This window comes from Zootoca vivipara, chromosome 14 (genome assembly GCF_965207765.1).
Source record: "Zootoca vivipara chromosome 14, rZooViv2.hap1.1, whole genome shotgun sequence".
Taxonomy (NCBI): domain Eukaryota; kingdom Metazoa; phylum Chordata; class Lepidosauria; order Squamata; family Lacertidae; genus Zootoca; species Zootoca vivipara.
Window position 1 is genome coordinate 46,456,253 of NC_142597.1, and position 17,856 is coordinate 46,474,108.

The following is a 17,856-nucleotide window of genomic DNA, read 5'->3' on the forward strand; positions in this document are numbered from 1 at the left end:
AACATCTTGGCCCTTTTGTGGCGCCCTGTTGTCCCTTACGGAGGAGGTGGTCTGTGAGGGGGAGAAGGAAGCAGCAGAGGGACACCAAATTCATGACACACACATAGAGAGAAAAGGCAATTGCGAGCTCCAGGGTGTTTATTAGAATATGTATATATATATAATCTATTGCAATCAGTTAATCAGCAAGGGGGGGTCTGCTCCCCGCCCCCCAGGAAAAGGGGGCAAGCACTTGCACAGGTGTGCTGACCCTTGCCTGGGTGGGGGGTTTTCCCACAAGCTGCCTCCCTGCCACTCCCACCCCAGGGAAAAAATCATTCCAGGAGGACAGGCAGAGCGAGCCAGAACGTGGCACAGTAGCCACCAAGTGCTCAAGATGGCAGGGCAGTTGGACCACTGCATCTCTGTGTGTGTGTGTGTGCATCCTCACTGGGATTGAGCAGAGACAGGGAGACTGGAGAAGTGGGTGCCAAGGGCATCTCCAAGGGCTGGTCAGCCAGGAAAGAGGCTGCCCCCTTCGCAGAGGAGGAGGAGGAGGAGGTTCCGAGGGTTCCAGGGTCAAGCCAAGCACCACAGGAGGGCCATTCTCCACAGGGCGGAGAGAAGGCACTCTCCACAGTCCAACTGGAGGAGCCCTCGGTGCCCGGGGGATGCAAAGCCTTTTCTCTTTGCATGGAGGCCAGCTCTTGCGGGGTGTGGGGAGGAGACGCATATGGGATGGGTGGGGGGAGCCAGAAGGACAGAAGAAGTCTTGTGCAGCACACACACAAAACACAGCAGAGGAAGTGCCCCCCCCATCGAAACAGGAATGCTGCGTTGGAGAGGGGAGGTGGAAGAGTGCAACCCTCCGTGGGTTCCTCAGGGAACGCCCACCCCCACTTCCCAGAGTGTCAGGCACATACGGTGATGAGAGGGTTGGGGCCTCTGGCTGCCCAGCAGCCTGCTTGCAGAGAGTCAAAGCGGGCACGGAGGTCTCCTAGAAGCCCCCTGCCCCCTCTCTCACCCAGTCCCCCCGCAAAGGGGCTCTTGGCCAGTGGCTCTGCCCCTGTCCCCAGAAGGGAGGAGAGACGCGTGTCACTGGAGCCGGGGCTACGCCAGGAGCCGGACGGTGCCGTTGTCAGAGCCCAGCAGGAGCTGGCACTTGGTGGGCAGGACAGCCAGGCTGGTGAGGGTGCCCCGGAAGTTCTCGGAGCTGAGCTTGGTGACACTGGGGGGCAGCGCCTCCTGCAGGGCGTAGACGCTGATCCTGTTGGCCACGGTCCCAGCCACCACCTCGTTGCCATAGAGGTCGAAGGTGTGGATGGGCTCCGAGGAGGCCGGCTTGTAGGTCTGCAAGGGCTTCGGCTCCAGCTCCTTCCAGATGGCCAGGGAGTGGTCGGAGGAGGAGGAGATCAGCACATTGCCCTCCGTGGCCTGTGGGGGAAACGTCACCGTCACCTCGGGGGCATCTCGGCCCAAACCCAGGAACCCCACCCAGAATGTGGGGGGGCAGCAGTCCTTAGATGTCCCTAACCCCGCCACTGAATCCTGCTTTGGGGAGGAAGTGTGGTTACAAAGTGGCGGGGGAAAGGCACTTCGCACATGCCTCAAGGCACTCTTCCTTACCCTACAAGATCGCCTTACCCTCCATATGCCCTCTCGACTTCTTCCATTGCCACAACTGGACATTGCCACATATAACACATGTCCCACATTTGCTCAAAACTCAACCTAATCTGTTTTAGTATTTTAAGTTTTTGTATATTTTAAAGAACTTGCAGATTTTTCTTGATTTTCCTTTCTTTATTAACAATCAAGTGGTGAATGAATTTTGTGACATAAATCATTTCCTTTCCCACGCCCCAGGCAGGAGCCCTGGCTAGTATTCAGCCCCAGCATTAACTGGGGGGCTCACCCGCCCCACAACCGTGCTTCATGGGGGACTCCAAAGGTGCCAGCTTCTCCACCGTTCTCGGCGTGCTCTCCAGCAAGAGGGGCAAAACCAGAACCGGCCTCTGGCATCTCACTGCCCAAAGGCCACCCCTCCCAATGCAGAATCGGTTGCAAAGGACCAGGGGGCTGCACATCCCATTTTGCCACCTGAGGCAAAGCCAGAACATGCGGCCGCCCAAGCCTCCCTTGCCTGCAGCAGCGTCTGTTTCCGGCAAGATCACGTGAGGTTTGGGCAACATTCTGCCGGAATCCAGTCCTGCTGTGGGATCCTGCCTTCAGCGCCCGCCACCCAAGGCAGCCTGCCTAATGGATGGGCCGGCCCTGCTGCCACACAGGATGCCAGTGGGGCTTTGTGGCCGAGGGCCTCCCATCAGTGGAGGAACAGCAAGTAGCTGGGCTGTTTGGCTCTGGGTGAAGGCCACAGAAGGCAGCCCAGGGAGCAGGCAAATAGGGAGAAGGGTTAGCCATTCAGATAGGGGCAGCCAGCCAGCGCTGAGTGGGAAAAGCAGGAACCACCAACACACACACACATACTCGGCTTCCCCGCCTCTGGCACACAAGACCTTTGTTCTCCTCCCACCAGCCCGGAAATGGCCCAGAGAGAAGGATCAACAGAGGGGACAAGCGGCCAAATCCCCAACGCCCTAACCCCACTTCCACACCCACACAGTGCAAGCTGCTCCACAAACGGATGCCTTCCACGGGGTATTGCTCACATGTGACCGCCCTCCTCTCTGGAATCACGAAGGCTGGAGACTTAACTGCAAGAGGGTTTTGTGCTTGTCTGTGTGCAACATTGCAATACCAGATCTCCCGGTTTCTCCGGCGTACAATCTGGGAATGCACTGGAGACATGTAAGCAGACAAGGCTACGGCGAATGATGCCCCTGTGTTGGATCTGAGGCTGCAAGGGCCTTGTGGCAGGGGCTCCTGAGACCCACCCACCCACCCATGCGGAGCATTTCCCTATACAGAGAGCAGGCCTCAGCCTGGCTCCTTGTGCTCCCTTAACCTGAACCCCTCAGCCCAGCGCCAAAGGGCACCAGGCGATACCTTGGACCCACAGAAGGGAATCTCCAGCTGTCCGTGGTGCAGCAGTGGGGAAAGGGAGGCAGCCGGTCTCTGAGCAAGAGTGAAAAGGCATCTAGGGCAGACCAGGAGAGGCAATCTGGGGCCCCCAGGGTGGTGCCATGGGCACAGTGGTGCCTCCAGACATCGCCTGGGGTGCCTGCAACCTCCTAATTCATGGCTTTTATTTCAAAAATTTAAACCTTGGTTGGCCACAGGTGGTTGGCTTAGATGGGCTCTCTTCTTGTGTCCTTACGATGGGATGCTCACCAGTTTTAGCCAGCATTTGAAAGGTCAATCGTAAACGAATTCGCCTCTGAGACGAACGAGGCGGGGGGGGGGATGCATCCAAATGAACCCCTCCAGCCCAGCCCCTTACCTTGATCTGCAAGATGTCTCCCTCGTGTGCTGGCCACACCTTCAGGATGAGGCCTGTCCGGGTGTCCAGCAGGGCCATGAAGCCAGAGGAGAAGCCGGCTACCACGCTCCGGCCACTGGGGCTGACGGCCAGGCAGCGGACAAGGCCAGCGTTGGCCCCACAGGCCAGGCGGAATTCATGCTGCGGGCACAGAAGGAGGGGAGGCAGAGGGGCGTCAGAAGCAGCATCACTCCCAGTCAGAACCTGCGGCAATTCTCCCTCGGTATCGCCTGCTCTGACTGGCAGCAGCAGCTCTCCAGGGTTTCAGGTGTGCGGGGCTTTCCTCCCAGCATTTCCCTGATGCTGCCATCAGGGGTTGGACCCGAGACCTTCTGCCTGCAAGGCCACTGCTCTGCCTCAGAGGACCATGGGAAGTTGCTTCAAAGCCACGCCAGGCTCTCTCTCCTTTTGGCCCTCCAGGGCCCTGGGAAAGGGAAACCCTCCCAGTACCTGCCACGTGGCCCCCTTTGTAAGTGAGGGGACTGGTGCGGGGCTGGACTGGGAACCTCCTGCCCGCAAGCTGGGTTGCGCTGCCCCCCAGTGGCAGCCCTTTCAAGGAAGGTGCCTCCCAACTCCCAAAGTTGTCACTTGGGGTCACACCCACCAGTTCAGGACTCCCAGATTGTGAGGCCCCTTTAGCCCCCAGGTCCACCATCACAGGCCTGGCTGCAGGCCAGACTCTCGGTCCACCTGGTCCAGTGCTGCTTGCTCTGACTAGAAGCATCTCTCCAGGGCCCCATCACCTGGGAGCGAACCAGAGACGTACATGCAAAGCAGATGTTTTGTCTCCGAGTGACAGTCCCTTCCCAACAGAACCCATAGGGAAGCGGCTGAGGGATCCCGGAAAAGAGACTCAGAGGGGACCTGAGAGCCACCTTCCAATCTCTGAAGGGCTACCACATGGACGGTGGTGCAAGCTTGTTTTCTGCTGTTCTGGAGGGCAGGATCCGAACCAACAGATCCAGATGGCAAGAAAGATTCTGACAGAACATGAGAAAGAGCTTTCTAAGAGCTGTTTGAAAGCGGGACAGACTCCCTTGGAAGGGGGCGCACCCTCCCTCTTTAACTGGAGGTTTTTGAGCAGCTCTGACCACCAAGAGGTTCTTCCTAATGTCCTGTCCAGTTGGCTGGCCATCTGCCAGAGATGCTTCTATTGTGATTCTGACATTACAGGGAGTTGGACTGGAGAACTCGACAAGGCTGTTATTCTAAGCTGCCTTCCTGCCTTTCTCTATCCAGCTCAGTCCTGGGAGTACAGGCAACGACACCCCATTTACATGGGTTCAATCTGTGTGCAACCGCACACACAGGCAACACGCCAAGCCCGGAATGACCCAAAAACATCATCAAAAGGGGTGGAACAGGGGGCTGGCAGGCTTTTTCAATGGTGCTTCCAATATATGCAATTTGACTTGAACATGCGTAAATTGGGAGTTGCCTGTATTGGCTCCCTGGCGTTTGTGGAAGAGAAAACCATCGCCTGCTCTCAGACCCTTTTCCAGCGGGGAGATGCTCTGTCCCAAGACTATGGCCTCCTCCTCACAGTCATGCCCAATGGGGAGCGGGAAATGCTGTTGGATTTTTTGAATAGTCAAGTTACTTTAGAGCCGGTCTAATGTAAATACTGTCTGTTTAAGAGAAACAGGTGCCGGTGTTTCTGTTAATTGCTCACAGGCGTGGGCTCTGCTCCTTGTATATAAGGCTCTGCCAGAAAGCCTTCTGTATCTCTTAGTTTGATCTTTCAGTTTGATTTATCTCTAAGTAGATCACTCTCTCAGTTGTTCTCAGTTTAAGAGATTCCTTAGTTGAATCTTAGTATGAGAGTCGCTTAGTTATAATGCGAGTTTGCTGTTAATTCTCGGGTAGTTTAATGGGAGTTTTGTGGGAGGTTTGGAAAGTGGGTAGATAACATTGCTAAGAGAGAAAGCATTTATCTTTAGTTTTAAGTCTCTTTAGAGAGTCAGTTTGTTTTTCAGTTAAAGAAACCCAACCGTTTGTATTTTCATCTGCATACTTTTACAAGTGTGCAGCTAGTAAGGGGTTTCATATAAGGGAGATAATTCCCTACGCTCTTGGTGGTATTTTCTTAGCCAGGTCAACTTCTGACTGCGTATACTCTGCGTGAAGCGTACTTTAAAGGGCTGCTGGAAACTGGGATATATGATTTAGGTTAAGCAAGTTTCAATACCCAGTTTTCTCCATTATTCTTATATATATATATATATTATTTCTCAATAAATGCCCCCCACCTCGGCCGACTAGAGCAGCCCCAGGAGCAACAAACCCTTCGGGTACCTGGAGTCCCGGCTTCCGGTGGTCGATGAAGCGCAGCACTGAGTCGGCGCTGGCCATGCTGATGCTGCCGTAGGGAGGCGGCATGGCGCTCACTGCCGTGATGGGCACTTTGCAGTCAGGTGCCTCAAATGTGCGGACGACTTTGCCTGCAGGAGAGAGACAGCCTGTTCAGATGGGGTGAAAGGGGCCAAAGAGGCTCTGAGCTGCCCTTTCCCTACACCACCCAGCCACAGGGGGCCACACTCCTGCGGCCCAGCCAAGCCCCTCCCCCCGCCTCACCCGTGAAGGGGTCCCAGATGTGGACGGTGCCATCACAGCTGACCACGTGCTGCGGGGCCTCCAGGGCGCCGACGTAGAAGACGGACTTCTTGTGCTGCACGTAGGTCAGGCGGGGCTCATCCTCGTGGGTGCCGTCCCCCCGGTTATAGAGGGGCCAGAGACGCACCGTCTTGTCCTTGCTGCCGCTGAGGAAGAAATCCTCCCCGCCCAGGGGGGCCAGGCACTTGATGGCCCCCGCGTGGCCCACAAAGCTCTGCAGCTTGATCTGGTGGAAGTGGAAGCGGGCATCGTGCTGGCTCACCCCGATCTCATACTGCCAGTAGGCCAGCCAGTTGCCGCAGAGGTGGTGGGTGCTGCGGTGCAGCTCCTGCTTCAGCGCATCCCCCTCCTCCCGGCGCCCCGGCATGGGGCAGAAGCTGCCGGGGCTCCCCGAGACCTCCTGCTGGGCCTCCTTGGGGACCTGGATCCGGTTGCCCACCAGCACGCTCCCGAAAGTCCCCGAGTGCGTGTCCTCACAGGGGCCAGAGGAGGGGTCTGCGCCCAGGGCGCTTTGCTCCAAGGAACCCGGGCCTGGCCCAGCTGCATCCTGGCTCCGGGAAGCCAGGCCTCGGGGGGTGATGCTCTCCAGGTAGAGGCCAGCCAGCTGCCCAACCAGCGCATGGTTGGGGACGAGGGTGTGGATGACGTCACCTGCAGAGAAGGGAGGAAGGTGGAAGAGCTCTGGGGATGGATCCAGGCCACACGCAAGGCCAGGGAGCACTAAGGCCTCACCTCACAAGCGCAACGGGGCCAAGGAGCTGCAAAGGCAACAGAGTCTGGGGCTTGTCAAGTTTTTAACAAGGAGGGAGAGAAACAGTCAGAGAGATTTATAAAAGTTGTGCACAGGTTGGAGAAAGGAAGCAGGGAGACGTTTTTCTCCCTCTCCCATGCAGTTCTAGAAAAAGAAAGCATTTATTCACACTGCTGCAAATTAACCTGTGGAACTCACTGCCTTAAGATGTCCAGGGTCCAAAAGGAAGAATGGGTGTTCCTTAGGGGCCTTCAGGCCTGCCAACCTCCCAATGTTTTGGACAACTTGGCCACCCCACTCCCTGCAGCCCAATACAGCTGGAGGGCACCAGGTGGGCACAGGCTGGGCTGATCTTCAAGGTGCCACAAGACTCGCTGCTGTGTCTGCTGCCCGAGACTCACACCCAGAGCCATTTGAGAAGGTGCAGAGTGTGTGCGCATGCATGTGTCTGCAAGAGCACAGAAGAGAGACATGGATCGGGAGAAAGCAGGGGAGGAGAGTCAGGCCACACACCATACCTAGCAGACAGGAGAAGGGGACAAAGGTGATGTAAGCCATCTCCAGGCTGAAAACCTTCTGCAGCTCCAGCACAGCAGACGGGTCCGGGGGCAGCAGCCTCGTCGGCAGGGCAGGCAGCTCCTGTGTCATGCCCTGGGGGGGGGGGGAGGAGGAGAAGGGAACCAGTCACAGACAAACCTCCGCCTCACTGGTGAGCTTGGCCTTGCTGGCACCCACCTCCAGGAGAGGATTCCCACCCAGCCCCAACAGCTGCCCTGAGAACAGCACCGCATTTTGGAAGAGGCCATTTCCCCCATGCCTGCACTTTTCATAGAACGGTAGAGTTGGAAGGGACCCCATGAAAGCAGTGTAGAAACTGGAATCCACTGTTTGTTTCTCCCCAACCTCTGCCACCAAGGCTCCCTAGATATAATAAGACCATTTTGGCTCTGCAGAGGAAAGATCACTTTCTGGACGTTTGTGGCCTGAGAAACGTCTCCTGGGTTGGCCTGATGCATAACCACTTCCACCCCACTCACCCCCAACTTCCATGTGCGACGAGTTCAAGTGTTGCTAAAGCCAGGGGTTCTTCGCACTCTCTCTCCCTCTCTCCCTCCACCCCCTTTAGCAGAGGCCGAAAAAGCTCCCTGACCTCCTGCCCTCTCTTCCCAACTCACCTGCTCCAGCAGCGAAAATGTCTCAAAGAACATGCGGAGAGTCTGGCTGAGGTGCTGCTGCACCATCTCCGACCCGATCCGCAAGCAAACCAGCGCCACGAGGCTGATGGTCTTGAGGCACAAGCCGACGCGGGCCTGGGCCCCACTGGGGAAGCTGGAGGGGGAGGGTGGTGTGTCAGTCAAGAAGGGTGCCCAAGAGACACCCCAGCACACACCACCCAGTCTCCCCCCAAAGGGCTCTGGGAGCACAGCAGGGGCTGCTGGGTTCCCCCAGCCAGCGCCTCCAGAGCAGAGACCCTCGTGGCCAGAGAGGGATGCCTGAGGCTTCCCAGGGACTGGTCCCTCCTGCTGCATGCCAGAGGGGGTCTGTCGCCCCAGCCTCTCATCCCAATACATCACCTGATGGTGTCCGAGGTGAGGAAGCCCAGGACAGGCAGAAGGACCTCCTGGCTGATTTTGGGGAGGATATCCATGAGGGTGGTGTCTGAGAGGTAGACGACGATCTTGCGGGTGAGCGTCATGGCAGCCAGGAGACCGGCCTCCTTGCGGCTGTTCAGCCGGACGACGCCTGCTCCGCCCCCAGGAGCCACCTGGAACAGGGAAAGGAGGCCCCACGTGGGTCAGCGGCAGAACACCTGCTTGGCATGCAGAAGGTCCTCAGGAGGCATCTTTAGGTAGAGCTAGGAACAATCCCCCCACCTTAAAATCCTTGAGAGCCACCGCTGCCTTTCCTATGGCACTTGAGAAAATCACAGAGTGGTAGAATTGGAAAAGACTCCAGAGTCATCTAGTAGAACCCCGGAGGAAGCCTGCAAGCAGGATCTGAGCCCAAGAGCCCTCTCTCCCCTCCGGTATTTTCTAGCATCTGGTACTCAAGCAACCATGGATAGCCTTCTCCTCCATGAAAAAGACCATGACCTCATTTGCACCACTCACCTCATGAGCAAGCTGAGGCAGGATCCACAGTGGCAGCAGATCCAGTCCCCAAGGAAGGCATCACCTGCTCCTGCTCCTGCCTCTGTGGCCACAATGGCTGTGGTGCGCTCCTTGCAGGCTGGATCTGCCACCTCCTGAGTAGCCGCCCCCATCTCGCCTCTGTGGCAAGTAGGAAGTCTGCTGCTCTCTGGGGTCCCCTGGCATGATTCAGTGCCCTTGGATTCCCACTTCAACCGTCCGGTTGATTCCCCCCTTGTTCCTAATACTGTATAGCTCTTCCCCCACCCCTTTGCCCCTAGTGGGAGGGGGCGCCATTTTGTGCTTCACCCCCGGTGCCAAACTGACTTGGGTGAGCCCTGCCTACCTTGCCCGCCTGGCCAATTGGACATCACTGCTGGGAGGCTCAGCAAAGCTCTTCCCAGGCAGCCTCCTCCTCCTCTTCTTCTTCCTCCTCCTCCTCCTCCCCCCACCACCCAGCGAAGGGGCTGCTTCCTCCCCTGACTTTGCTGAATACAACCCTCCGTGTTGGGAAAGAATTAAAATGGGGAAGTGCCCCCCAATACAGAAAGTGACCTCCACACACAGAGAGCGAGCAAGTGGGCAGAGGGCATTCAGAGCCCCTGGGGCTGAACATGAGTCAGCTTCTCCTTTCAGAGCAGCTGCCTGGGAGGAAATGAAACTCCTCCCTCCAGGACACAAAGCAAGGCAAACTCCCTCCTTGGAAGTGGGGGGGGGCAACATCTAGGATTTTAGTTGGCATATATCTGCCCAATCTTCTGTCCCGCTGGCCCCTCCTCTGCTCAGCCCCCCACTCCTGCCCTCTGGGAGTTCGCCAGGCACAGCTCAGGTACATTTCAGCTTCCCTCTAAAGCCATGAGGGTTAGAAACTTGGGAAGGTGAGTTTGCTTGGGCTGCTTTGTTTTTAAAGCTAAGCTTCTCTGGCTGCTGAAATCTTGAACAAACTCCTGTGTTCCCTGCAGCAAGCTGCTCAGGCTGCCCAAGAATGGTGCTGGAGTGGAAGGATGAGAACGAGCCCTGGGTAAGGGCCCTAGCTCAGTGGCGCAGAGCAGCTGCTTGGCATGCAGAAGGTCCCAGCTTCAATCCCCAGGGACACTCCCTGCCCCAAACCCCAGAGAGCCATTGCTGCCAGTCAGTCTGGACAACACTGTGCCCGATGGGCCCCGGGGTCTGACGCAGCATATGGCAATGGTGTAGGAGAAGGCAAGGTGGAATCAGAGAATCCTGGAGCTGGAAGGGACCCCCAGAGTTCATCTAGTCCAACCCCCTGCGATGCAGGAATCTCAGCTAAAGAATCCCTGGCAGATGGCCATCAAAACTTTGCTCCGAGGAAGATGGAGAGAGAGGGAAAGTGGAGCCCCCCTCCCCCACGCCTGGAGCCCTGTCACCCTCAGATAGAGACACTGACCAGGTAGCTGATATAGGGCAGGTACAGGTAGGTGAGGACGGGCTCTCCATACAGGTGTGCTAGGTGGATGAGGCAGGTCAGCACTGGCTCGGACACCACATCCCCCACCAGCAGCCGCTTCTGGTAGATGTTCCCGGAGCTCAGAGGGCTGCTCTCTTCAGCCCCGGCCACAAACTGCTGCCTCCCAGGACCTGCAGAAGGAGAAAGAGCAGAGAGAGAATGTGGGAGGGAACCTCAAAGGTCATCCAGCCCAACCCGCTCCCAAGTCAGGAAATCCCATTGCAACAGGAGCCCTGAAAGGCGCCGTTCAGCCACTGCTTACATGCCCCTGGTGAAGGAGAGTCCACACACCCACAGGGGCAGCTCAGACCCTCCATGCCCCTGGTTCAAGTCCTACCGTCTGGGGAATGCCTGTGGGGCTGCTGGGCTCTAACACCTCTTCCTGTCTCTGACCAGGTTGCCCATGCCAGCTGCTGTAGCCAATGGAAAACTGGAGCCCGGTGAAGACAAGTCCACCACTTACAGAGGGAATCTGTTCTTATCCTCAGAAAGTTTTTCCTAATCTTTAGTTGGAATCTCCTTTCTTGCAATATGAGTCTGTTTGTTCAGGTCCTGCCCTCCAGGGGAGAAAGCAACTCCTATCTCCTCTTCTGCAGGCTAAACACGCTGTAGACCCCCAAGTGCCCACCCGCCCCACTTGGGCACCAGGTTGGCAAAGGCTGTTCCAATAGAAGGTCACCCTCCCCTAGATCCACGAAAAGCAGCCTCCTTTCCTGCCCCATAACCCCCCAGGCGAGAATTACCAATGTAGCAAGACGTCAGGAGTCGGAGGAGGTTCCTGGCCACGTAGCGGGAGGTGGTGGTGGGGCCCAGCTTGGGCGAGAGCCACCTCACCATCTTGCATGCTGTGTCTGGGAGACAAGAGAGGGTGGGAGGGGGTGATTAGGCGGCACCCTGCCCACACCCAAAGGAGCTTCCTTTGCGGGCGCAGCCTGGCTTCCCAGCACCTCCCCAGCCCCTTCCTGCAAAGGCCTAGGCAGGCAGTGAAGGGCCCGTCCTCCTCCTCCCGTGGTCCTGCTGCTGTTTCTTTTGAATTCTTTTTTTGCTTATATTACTCTAAACCAGGGGTGGCCAACTCCCAAGAGACTGCGATCTACTCACAGAGTTAAAGACTGGCAGTGATCTGCCCCCTTTTGGGGGGTTCAGGTCAAAGATGTTTTTTTAGGAAGGGGGAAGGCCCATTTTAGGGAGGAGGAAAGGACTGTTTTGGGGGGGTGCAGGGGAAAATGTTGAGCTTTTTTTAGGGGAGCAAACTTGTTGAGCTTCTTTGGGGGGGGCAGTGGTCTACCAGTGATCTACCACAGATGTCCAGTGATCTACCGGTAGATCACGATCTACCTGTTGGACGTGCCTGCTCTAAACCACTATGACGTATTTCTATGATACAGCGGTATATAATTTTTTAATCAATGAATGAATGACTAGGCCCCCCTCCCCACCCACCCCCGGAAGGAGCCTTGGCTCACCCAGCAGAATGCTCCTCTCCTTGTCCCCCTCCTGGTCCAACAAGCCCCTTCCGACCCGGCCTTCCTCCTCTTCCTCTTCTTCCTCCACCTCGCCATCGTCATCATCTGCCAGGCTGGCTTCCACCGAGGCGCTGAGTCCCATGGAGAGTGTCGGCTCCTCTGTGACCACGGTGGTGGCGTCATCGTGCTCTTCCTCCCCATCCTGCTCGCCCTCGTCTTCCTCCTCCTGCGGCTGCTCCTCTTCCTGCTCTTCCTCCTCTTCCTCCTCGCTGTGCTTCAGGTCCTGGCTGCTGTCGAGGGATTTGAGGCTCCCTTTGTCCTTCTGGGACTCCCCGTCGGCGGCCGACCGGTCCTCCCCCAAGGAGACCTCGCTGGCGCTGCTCTTGTCACTCAGGCGGCCCAGGCTGAGGGATTCCTCGGCTGCCGCGGCCTCTTCCTCCTCCTCCTCTTCCTCCCTGCCCCGCAGAGCCTCGGCCACGTAGAGCCCGTTCTGGAAGTCCTCACTCTCGGGCAGGTCGGCCTGGTCGTGCAGGCTGACCCCGGACATGTAGCCCAGCAGCTGCAGTGCCGAGCCCCTCTCTGCCTCCGCCTTGGCCTCCTCCCCAAAGGAGCAGGGCCCGGGACTGCCACCCCCGCTCTCGTCGTCGTCCTCCTCTTCCGTCGCCCCCAGCAGGGCCTTGTTCTCCTCCAGGGCGGCCCCCTCGGACCCCACCAGCACCTGCAGGATGTGGGGCAGGAGGGCGGAGAGGAAGAGCTGCAGGCCCAGCCGCGTCATCAGCTGCGCCACGAAGCAGTCGGTGTACAGGTAGAAGCGCCCGTGGAGGCAGCGGGGGTTTTCGTAGGCCCCCACCAGCAGCTTCAGAAGGTACTTGTGGGCGTTGCGGGGGCCCAGGGCCCTGGCAATGGGCTCAAAGAGGTACCAGGCGGCGTGGACAGCCGTGCGCTCCCCGGACAGCAGCGCCAGGACGAAGGGCAGCAGGATCTCCAGGCCCTCCGGAGTGATGCTGCTCAGCACGCCCTCCAGCTGCCGCCACAGCTGGAACACCAGCTCCCGGCCCTCGGCCTCGGCCTGCCGAGACAGGTAGGTGGAGATGAATCGGTGCAGAGCTGGGAAGTAGGCGGGGAAGGGCAGCAGTGCGCTGAAGGAGCTCCGCAGCTGCCAGGGGCAGGGCGGAGGGAGGCCCTGCCAGACAGGGGGGTAGTCAAACAGGAGCGGCCCCCACCCCGCCCTGGCGAGCTGTCCATCCGCCACCTTCAGCTGCAGCAGCGTCTCCAGCAGGTGCAGGAGAGGAGCCGGGATGTCCTTAGGGTGCTGGTGGCACAGCCTCCGGGCCGCCTGGAAGCGCTCCGCCAGGGCCGCCCCGGGCTCCAGCGCCCGCAGCTTCGAGGCAAAGACGATCTCGGCCACCACGACCCCCAGGGCCTGCATGTCTCTCTGGAAGAGGTCCGAGGGCCCCGGGGGCAAGCGAGGCTGGCGCTGCTCCGGCCGGCCCACCTGGGCGTGCAGCCCCTTCAGAAGGAAGGCGTCCAGCTTCTCCAGCTCCTCCAAGGCCTGCAGGAAGTTGCAACCCTCGGGAAGGACGATCTTCGCCTCTGGCCCTTCCGCAAGAGGAGCCCCCGCTTTGGTCCTGCTGCGGCCGAGGTGCTTGCCCTCTGCGGGGATCCCCGGGGGCGGGGCGGGGGTACCGGGCAGCTCTGTGGCCCGGCCTGCCCCGGCCGGGAGGGCCTCCAGTGCCTCTGCCCCCTGCTCCACCTCCTCCACCGCTGTGAACCGGCCCCCATCCCACGTGCCTTCGCATGGCGCCGTTTCCACGACCGGCCCGCCGGCACCCTTGGTGGCCTGGCCCTTGGGGGCACCCCCTTCCAGGACTCTCGTCTCCTGCACGGGGGGGATGAGGGGCCTGGTGATGGGCGGGGCTTCGGCGGAGAGGAGGGCGCAGCTCCCCGCTAGGCGCCGGGGGTGGGGCTGGTCAAAGAGGGGCACCACCCCGTAGCTGGCCAGGTGGGTGTGGCCGTCCACCAGGTGCAGGCAGACGTTCTTCTCCCTGACAGCCTCCTTGCCCAGCAGCTTGTAGCCAAAGGTGAGGTCGATCCAGTGGTGGAGGTCCTGTGAGACCTCCGTGCTCTCCAGCAGTGCCCGGTGGGCCGCCACAAACTCCTCGCGGCCGCTGCACCAGGCTGGCACCTCCAGGTCCGGCATGTCCGGGTGGATGGAGCGGAAGATGGCGGGGTCGGAGTAGAACTCGGGGATGCACTCGTCCGGCGTCCAGCCCTGCATGCGCTCCATGCTGGCCGGGTACTCGTTGGGCTCCCACTGGGAGCGCACATGGGAGCACAGTACGGCCCGGGGCGTCCGCCGGGCGGTGTAGACGTAGTAGGTGATGTCCGAGAGGACGTCGGAGATGTGGTGGGGCACATGGGGCTGCTCCCCGCCCAGGCCGCCCCCAGCCACAAAGGCCTGCTTGGTCATCTCATAGGTGAAGTCCAGCTGCTTGTCGCCCTTGTTGAGGCGGAACTTGGACTTCCGAAGGTCCCGGAAGCGGCCATTGCGGGTGCTGAAGTCCACCACCCAGGGCAGGACGGGATGGTAGTTGGGGTCACCCGCCCGGCGGCCGGCCAAGCGGTTCAGGTGCAGGAGGTAGTCAAAGTTGCTGAGGCGCCCTTGCACCCAGTCCAGCACCAGCTGCCCCAGGCCCTTCCGAGGCGCTGCATGGATGCCACCTCCGTCCACCAGCGGGTCCCTCTCTGCAGTACCCGCCTCTGTTTCTGCCACCACCTCCTCCTCCTCCTCCTCCCGCTCGTAGTCCCGGAGCTGGACCCTGAGCCGGGCGCACAGCTTCTCGTCCACAGCCACGTCGTGCAAGGAGAAGGCCCCACACGCCAGTCCTGCCCGGTGGCACGCCTCCATGGCCTGCAGGACCTGGAAGAGGATGAAGAGGAGCTTGGCATGACTGTTGGTCAGCTTGGCCGGGCTGAAGGTCACGATGTCGTGGAGGCAGAACTGGACGTAGGGGAAGACCACGTACAACATCTCCGGGGAGTCGAGCAGCGCCTCCGCCGGGAGGATGCTGGGGCAGCCCAGAGGAGGGCAGCTGCCGGGTGAGCAGCCGCCCTCTTTAGCTGGGGAGGTGCAGGAGGGGGTGCCCCTGCCCACGGGGACGATGGGGCAGCCGTAGAGCCTCTGGAGGGCCCCACAGAGTACCTCCAGGGCAGGGGCCGTGGGTGGGGTGGTCGCGTGGCAGTACGGGCGGACATAAAGGCGGTGAGCCTGGCTCCACAAGTTCCGGTAGTTCTGAGAAGCCACGTGGCGCATGAAGCCATGGAGGGTCTCGGGGGGCTCCTTGGGGTCGCCAGGCACCACAGCCAGCCTGTAGCGCAGCCGGTCCTTCCTCAGGCCATGGATCTCCACCCTGGTCCAGCCGGATGGCAGCTTCTGCACCGAGTGCTGGAGGCAGGTGCGCACCTCCACATCGCTGAGCCCATCGGGGCGCGGGCACAGGCTGGGCAGCACTCCCCGCTCCTTTAGGCCGGCCAGCCACTTGGTGGGCACCAGAGCGATGACGTGGGAGCTCCCCGTGGCAGCTGCCAGCTGGCTGCGATCAATGCCCAAGTCCTTCTCCACTTGCCTGAGGAGCGTGTCCATCTTGGGGGGCAGCACAGCAGCATTCCCTGGGGGGGGGGGTGGAGAGAGAAAGAGCCACAGATCACTGGGGCAGAACATAGAACGTCTGTGGAAGGGGTGGATAGCTAGAATCACAGAGTTGGGAGGGACCACAAGAAGCATCTAGTCCACCCCCTGCAATGCTCAAACCCACCACCCTGACTGAGTTTGAGTCTCTCATGCTCTACCCTCTGAGCTCACAGCCAGAGGCCTGGGGCAAAGTTGGAATGCCTGTTGTACCCAAGTCCCATTTGAACAAAGGGTTGGGCTGATGACCCTTGGGTCCCTCTGTGGTTCTATGGAAGAGAGCAGCCAGAGACCAACTCAGACCATGTTGGTCCATTCACCAAACAGCGGCTGCCCAGTCTCATGAGAGGCCTGCAAATAAATGGGTCTCTCCATCCCTCTAGCTCAGCACTGCCTGCTCTGACTGGCAGCAGCTCTGCAGGATTTCAGGCCAGGGCCATTTCCTGCCCTTCCTGGATTTGCTGCCAGGGACTCAGCCTGGCAGCTTCTGCTTGCAAAGCAGGGGCAGCGGAGCCCAAGCGGAGCTCAGAGACAGGAGGCCCACCTCGCTCCCCAGCACCCCGTTTCCCACGAGGCCAAGGGATCCCACCCCACCCCGAGGAGGCGACCAGCTCCTTCTTGCCAGGATTAATTGCTAAGAATTGAGGAAGCGCCCAGCCCGAAGCTGCCTCGCGTCACGCGCCTCGCACGCTACGAACTGTCAGCTGACGGTGCGCTTCGCCCGCGCTGCCCCACGGAAAGGGGAAATCCACTCTGCCCATGCTCGGGCGACCGGGCTGCTGCCAGGACCACGCGGGAAACGGACTCCGGGCTCCCCTCCTCCTCCCTCCCTCCCTCCGCTCAGGGGTCGCGGCAGCGGCGTCCCCTCTCCCGGGTCTCCACAGCACCGTCGCCGAGGAGGAGGATCTCCTTCCTTCCCCGCAGGGCGCGACCGCCCTACCTCCAGCAGACAGCAAGGCACTCTGCACATGTTCAGAGGCCCGCCTGCCCCGCTTCCCTGGCGGGGAGGGCTGCTGGGCGAGGCTCGGGGCCGAGCAAGGGCAGGCGGGCCAGCCTCACCTGGGGGCGCGCGCGGGAATCAGGCGGCGCGCGAGGAGGCGCCTTCCTCGGCGGCAGCGGCGGCGGCGGCCGATCTCGCTCCGCTCCCAGCCATGTTGGGTCAGCTGACGCGCGGGTCACGTGGCGCCGCTTCCCGAGGAAAGACACAAACTCCACGTGGCCCGAGGGTGGGGAGCGGCGTGCACGCGCAGCCAAGGAGGAACGGGGCGCGGGCGCGGGGAGCGTGTTGACCTAAATTCACGTAAATTTGGAACTTCCTGCCATATCACTATTCCGTTTGGCAGCTGCTGAGAACAGTAATGTTTACTCAAGTCCACCTTGGTGTGGGATTTAATCTAATATTTTAACTTTTCATTTGTTTTAAAGCAACGTTATAAAATTTTCTCGATTTTATTGCTTCATCTTTTTGTAAACCGCTTTGAGGTTTTGTTTTTGCGATCACGTCACCTGCACATCAGATATATATGCTTTTTCATGCAAGACCATTTGCAGTCGTTCACAGTCGTCAACAGCTATCAGTCAGTCAATCACTCATTTTCACCACCCTTCGGAGTGATACCCCCACCCCCCCCTTTCCCTACATAAGCGCCTGGGGACTTCTGCTTCAGTGTATTATAATTATACGGGTGAATTCTTACTATTAAGTCAAAACGAAATAAAAAAAATCCTTCCAGCAGCACCTTAAAGACCAACTACCGGTAAGTTTTTATTTTGGTATGAGCTTTCGTGTGCATGCACACTTCTTCAGATACGCTGGTGTGCATGCACACGAAAGCTCATACCAAAATAAAAACTTAGTTGGTCTTTAAGGTGCTGCTGAAAGGAATTTTTTTTATTTTGTTTCGACAACGTCAGACCAACACGGCTACCTACCTGTCCTGTAATCAGATATACAGTTAACGAAATGTGCTGGCGATTTTTTTGCCGAATGATTGACGCGGGTCACAATTCGTACTGTGCCTTATAAAGTTGAAAAAGCCACAACCCCCCCCCAACCTTCTTTTGAATTTGCGAGAGTTTGGTGCGTGGGTGGGTGAGAAGGAACATCATTGCCCCGGCCCCGCCTAGGAACGCCAGACCCGCCCCCGCCCCCGTTTCTGCCCCCCGCCCCCACCCCTGTAGCATCTGGAGCTGCGATGCCCCCTGGTGGCAACTGCTGGGGTGACACCCTCGTCTTTTTCCGCGGTGGCGGGTGGCTCTTGTTGCGACACAGCCGGGAAAGGTGGGCAGGCTGCACGAGGAAGACGAGCCAGCGAGCCAACCC

General features: G+C 59.2%; 1 protein-coding gene across 3 annotated transcripts; it reads right to left on the reverse strand.

The window, feature by feature from the left end:
* Positions 1-120: 120 nt before the first annotated feature.
* Positions 121-16,698, reverse strand: WDR81 (WD repeat domain 81). 3 transcript variants are annotated; one of them, XM_035139312.3, is made up of 11 exons: positions 16,593-16,698; positions 11,846-15,514; positions 11,123-11,230; positions 10,320-10,510; positions 8,357-8,547; positions 7,958-8,111; positions 7,301-7,433; positions 5,993-6,682; positions 5,714-5,859; positions 3,380-3,559; positions 121-1,413 (listed from the first exon to the last, which is right to left on the reverse strand). In XM_035139312.3, exons 2-11 carry the CDS (start codon positions 15,486-15,488, stop codon positions 1,090-1,092), a joined length of 5,760 nt encoding a protein of 1,919 aa, XP_034995203.1. In that variant the 5' UTR covers positions 15,489-15,514; positions 16,593-16,698; the 3' UTR covers positions 121-1,089. The 3 variants fall into 3 exon arrangements, with proteins under 3 accessions (XP_034995203.1, XP_088514097.1, XP_088514098.1); XM_088657971.1 differs by lacking the exon at positions 16,593-16,698 and adding an exon at positions 16,474-16,575; XM_088657972.1 differs by lacking the exon at positions 11,846-15,514 and having other exon boundaries at positions 16,593-16,689.
* Positions 16,699-17,856: the final 1,158 nt, after the last annotated feature.

What these genes read in the sequence shown, in the direction of transcription:
- WDR81 (XM_035139312.3), bottom strand. Translation starts at nt 15,488, where the DNA reads ATGGACACGCTCCTCAGGCAAGTGGAGAAGGACTTGGGCATTGATCGC. An exon ending in GGAGAGGAGCATTCTGCTGG is followed by an intron (nt 11,231 to 11,845) that starts GTGAGCCAAGGC and finishes CTTGTCTCCCAG; the next exon opens with ACACAGCATGCAAGATGGTG. An exon ending in TGCCCTATATCAGCTACCTG is followed by an intron (nt 8,548 to 10,319) that starts GTCAGTGTCTCT and finishes TCCCTGTTCCAG; the next exon opens with GTGGCTCCTGGGGGCGGAGC.